The following is a 5000-nucleotide window of genomic DNA, read 5'->3' on the forward strand; positions in this document are numbered from 1 at the left end:
GAAATGTCCAAAAATGCCTGAAATGTCCAAAAATGCCTGAAATGTCCAAAAAATGCCTGAAATGTCCAAAAAAATGCCTGAAATGTCCAAAAAATGCCTAAAATGTCCACAAATGTCCAAAAAAATCCCTATAATGTCCAAAAAATGCCTGGAATGTCCATAAATGTCCAAAAAATGCCTGGAATGTCCCTGGAATGTCCTTAAAGTGCCTGGAATGTCCTTAAAGTGCCTGGAATGTCTTTAAAATGCCTGGAATGTCCTTAAAGTGGCTGGAATGTCCTTAAAATGCCTGGAATGTCTTTATAATGCCTGGAATCTCCTTTAAGTGCCTGGAATGTCCTTAAAGTGCCTGGAATAACCTTAAAGTGCCTGGAATGTCCTTAAAGTGCCTGGAATGTCCTTAAAGTGCCTGGAATGTCCTTAAAGTGCCTGGAATGTATTTAAAATGCCTGGAATGTCCTTAAAGTGCCTGGAATGTCCTTAAAGTGCCTGGAATGTCCTTAAAATCCCTGGAATGCCTCCCGGGAATATAGTCCTCCACCACTCTAAACACTTGCCTCCAATGTCTATAAATGTCCAAAAAAAGGCCTGGAATGTCCTTAAAGTGCCTGGAATATCTTTAAAATGTCTGGAATGTTTTTAAAATGCCTGGAATGGCCTTAAGATGTCTGAAATATCGTTAAAATGCCTGAAATGTCTTTAAAATGCCTAAAATATCCTATAAGTGCCTGGAATATCTTTAAAATGCCTGAAATATCGTTAAAATGCCTGAAATATCTTTAAAAATGCCTAAAATATCCTATAAGTGCCTGGAATATCTTTAAAGTGCCTGAAATATCCTATAAGTGCCTGGAATATCTTTAAAGTGCCTGGAATGTCTTTAAAATGCCTGGAATGTCTTTAAAGTGCCTGGAATGTCTTTAAGATGCCTGGAATGTCTTTAAAAGTGCCTGGAATATCTCTGGAATATCCCCTGGAATCTCGTCCGCTACCACCACCACCACCACCACCACCACCACTTTAAACACGTGCCTCCAATTTCCATAAATGTCCATACAATGCCTGGAATGTCTTTAAAATGCCTAGAATGTCCCAAAAGTACCTGGAATGTACCTGGAATGTCTTTAAGCTTTCTGGAATGCTCCCAAACTGTTCCTAAAATGCCTCAAATGACCCCAAATGTCTTAGAAATGTCTGGAATGTTCCTAAATGTCCCAAAAATGCCTGGAATGTACCTGGAATATCTTTAAAGTTTCTGGAATGTCTTTAAACTTTCTGGAATATCTTTAAAAATGTCTGGAATATCTTTAAACTTTCTAAAATGCCTCTAAATGTCCCTAAAATGCCTGAAATGTCCCTAAAATGCCTGAAATGTTCCAAAAATGTCTTTAAGCTTTCTGGAATGTCTTTAAAATGCTTGGAATGTGTTTAAAGCGCCTGGAATATCTGTAAACTTTCTGGAATGCCTCTAAATGTCCCTATAAATGCCTGGAATTACCCTAAATGTCCCTAAAATGCCTGCAATGCCCTTAAATGTCCCAAAAATGCCCGGAATATACTTAGAATGGCTCTAAACTTCCTGGAATGTCCCTGGAATGTCTTTGAGCTTTTGGAATGTTCCTAAATATTCTTAAAATCTCAAGAATGGCCCTGGAATACCTTTAAAATCTCTGGAATGCCTCAAAATGTCCCTACTTGTCTGGGATGCCCCTAAACCTGCATGGAATGTCTTTAAGCTGCCTGGAATGTCCCTTAAATTTCCTGGAATTTTTAAAGCTTTCTGGAATGCCCTAAAACTGCCTGGAATTTCCTTAAAACTCGTAGGAATATCTCTGGAATGACTTAGAACCTTTGGAATATTCCTAAAATAGCTGGAAATGTCCCTGGAATTACTAAGTGTTCCTAAAATTTCCTGGAACAGCTTTAAACTTCTTGGAATGTCCCTAAAACTGACTGGAATGTCTTTGGAATGCCCTTAACTCCTCGTGGCATGATTTGGAATGTCCTTAAGCTTCCTGGAATTAACTGGAATGCTCTTAGGTTCCTGGAATGTTTCTCAGATTTCTGGAATGATCTGGAATGTCTTTTAGAGTTCCTGGAATACTAAAAACCACTTAAAATCTTCTTAAATTTACTGGAATGTTCTTAAAATCTTCTGGAATGGTTTGGAATATTTTTAAAATTTCCTGGAATGATTTGGAATATTCTTTAAATTTCCTGGAATTGTCTGGAATGACCTTAGAATTTCCTGGAATTGTCTGGAATGGGCCTAAAAATTCCTGTAATGATCTGGAATATTCTTAAAATTTCCTGGAATTGTTTAAAATTTTCTGGAATGGTTTGGAATATTCTTAAATTTCCTGGGATGTTTTAAAAATTTCCTGGAATGGTCTGGAATATTCTTGAAACTTCCTGGAATGGTCTTAAAGCTTCCTGGAATGTTCTGGAATAGCTTTAGTGCCTCTGGAATATACATGGAATCACAGTAAAATGGGAATTCCTTGCTGGTGTCTTGGAATGTCCTGGAACTGTAAGAAGATCCTTGGAATATCTTGAAATATATCTGGAATGCTCGTAAATGTCAAAATGATCTGGAATATTTTCAAAATGTACTGGAATGTTCTGGAATGCGTTGGAATGTCTTGTAATTCCAGAAACTACCTACTCTTGGAATGGCTGGAATGGTTTTGGTTTTTCTGGAATACTGATAATTTTTCTGGAATGTTCTTTGGAATTCTTTTATTGGATTTTCTTCGTTCCTGGAATGCTGGAATGCGCTGGAATGCCATTGAGAATATTGGAATATATCTAAAATTCTTCTTCTTTTTTCTTTCTTCTTATTATTTTTCTTTTTTTTCTTCCTCTTCTTCTTCTTCTTCTTCTTCTTCTTCTTCTTCTTCTCTTCCTCCTCTTCCTTTCACAACGGCCACTAATTCTGGAACAAACCCACAAATTCTAAGAGAGAGAGAGAGAGAGAGAGAGAGAGAGAGAGAGAGAGACTAAAAAACAACATATCATTTCACTTGCTTTAAATTTTGCTATCTGGAATTCAGGAGTTTGCCTGGAACACACACACACACACACACACACACACACACACACACACACACACACACACACACACACACACACACACACACACACACACACACACACACACACACACGTTCAAGACTTGCGGTGTTTGTGTTGAGTTGTGCTGGAAAACTGTCATCGTGTGTTTGTGTGTGTGTGTGTGTGTGTGTGTGTGTGTGTGTGTGTGTGTGTGTGTGTGTGTGTTGCTGTTTTCAATTTATTTCCTTTTGTTGTTGTTTTGTTTTCGTTTCGCTGCCTTTCATCTCCGCTTCGTCCACTTAACGCCAAGACTTGAACGTGACTTTAACGTGAAAAATTGTTGTAAAAAGGATCAAATGAGCATCTTTTTTTATTTTTTTTATTCTTGCAAGAAATAAATCGAAAAATAAATAAATTGTGTACTAAATGAGAAGGATGATCGTAAACAGAGAGAGAGAGAGAGAGAGAGAGAGAGAGAGAGAGAGAGAGAGAGAGAGAGAAATAAAAAGCCAAATTGTTATGAGTAAAAAAGATCAAATGGAGAAAAAATAAATAAATGGCATAGAAATTGAGAAAAAAAAACAAATAGATGGAATTAGAGAGAGAGAGAGAGAGAGAGAGAGAGAGAGAGAGACTTGTTTATTTGTTTACTTGTTTATTTGTTTATTTAATTGTTTGTTTTGAAATTCGCTGATTAAAACGCGCACTTGTATTTCACAGGTGTTCGTTCCCTTCCGCTTGCATTTAAATTAATCGTTTGTTTATTTGTTGTTTGTTTGTGCGAGTCTAGTTCGGTTCCAGTTCACGTGTAGGAATGGGAATGCTTTGGAATACAGCCTGTAGTGTGTCTGGAATCCTGGAATGGTGTCTGTGTGGCGGGAAAAGGAATCTGAAATAGGGTCTGGAATCCTGGAATGGTGTCTGTGTGGCGGGAAAAGGAATCTGGAATAGAGTCTGGAATGGTTCTGGAATGGTGTCTGTGTGGCGGGAAAAGGAATTTGGAATAGAGTCTGGAATGGTCCTGGAATGGTGTCTGTGGCTGGAAAAGGAATCTGGAATAGGGTGTAATAGGGTGTATATCTGTGTGCTAGGGTGAATAAATTAGAGTGTATATGTGTTCTAGGGTGAGCTATTTAGAGTGAGAGAGTGACTGTGTGTGTGTGTGTGTGTGTGTGTGTGTGTGTGTGTGTGTGTGTGTGTGTGTGTGTGTGTGTGTGTGTGTGTGGATGAGATGTAAACAAGTCATTTCGAATCACTGCTCCACCTGACAACTCCACCTGTCCATTTGTCACTCACCTCTCTCTCTCTCTCTCTCTCTCTCTCTCTCTCTCTCTCTCTCTCTCTCTCTCTCCATCCGTCAGTTTTTCGGAGGGTGAGCGTCATGTGGATGTAATGTGGATCTGGGTGGAAGAAATTATTTTTGTTGTTTTTTTTCATTGTTACAAGGAATATTAATGGAGTTTTTTGCAGTTTTAGAGACAGATGAAGATGGTTTCTGCATTATTAACAGGAGAAACACCTTTAAAAACCCTGCTAGTCATTTCTGTGGCCTTGGAAAATAATGGTGATGAAGTGACACGGGTTTTGAAGAGAGTTTTTATAGTTGTAGTGACAGATTAGTAAGATTTCTACAGTACTAACATGAAAAACACTCTTAAGAACCAGTCATGGTGAGAACAACATTTTTTTAACACTGAACACTAAGTCAACACAACACTTTAACCTTTAACCTCAATGACTTCCTACTTGAGCCTCGCCTTTGTCTCTTTTCTACTCCCAGGGTGACGAGCAGCCAGCAGCACCTCCTGCAGCCTACCCACGGGCACCAGGCGGCCACCACAGGGGAGGTAGCCGGGGCTCTGCAAACCACCTTCCGCAGATCAAACACTGGAATGTACATGGAGACAGTTTTGAGTGAGGACCCCACTGGAAGACTACTGGGGGGT

General features: G+C 39.0%; 1 protein-coding gene across 4 annotated transcripts in view; it reads left to right on the forward strand.

Annotated features, from left to right (window-relative positions):
- Positions 1 to 5000, forward strand: part of LOC123501110 (glutamate receptor ionotropic, NMDA 2B-like) — a 69326-nt gene that overhangs the window by 59657 nt on the left and 4669 nt on the right. For all 4 annotated transcript variants that reach the window (XM_045249698.1, XM_045249696.1, XM_045249695.1 and 1 more), the window contains one exon: positions 4835 to 5000. This exon is cut by the window's right edge. In XM_045249698.1, coding sequence (XP_045105633.1) covers positions 4835 to 5000 — 166 coding nt within the window. The remainder of the gene's footprint in view (positions 1 to 4834) is intronic.

Source organism: Portunus trituberculatus, chromosome 8, assembly GCF_017591435.1.
Source record: "Portunus trituberculatus isolate SZX2019 chromosome 8, ASM1759143v1, whole genome shotgun sequence".
NCBI lineage: Eukaryota > Metazoa > Arthropoda > Malacostraca > Decapoda > Portunidae > Portunus > Portunus trituberculatus.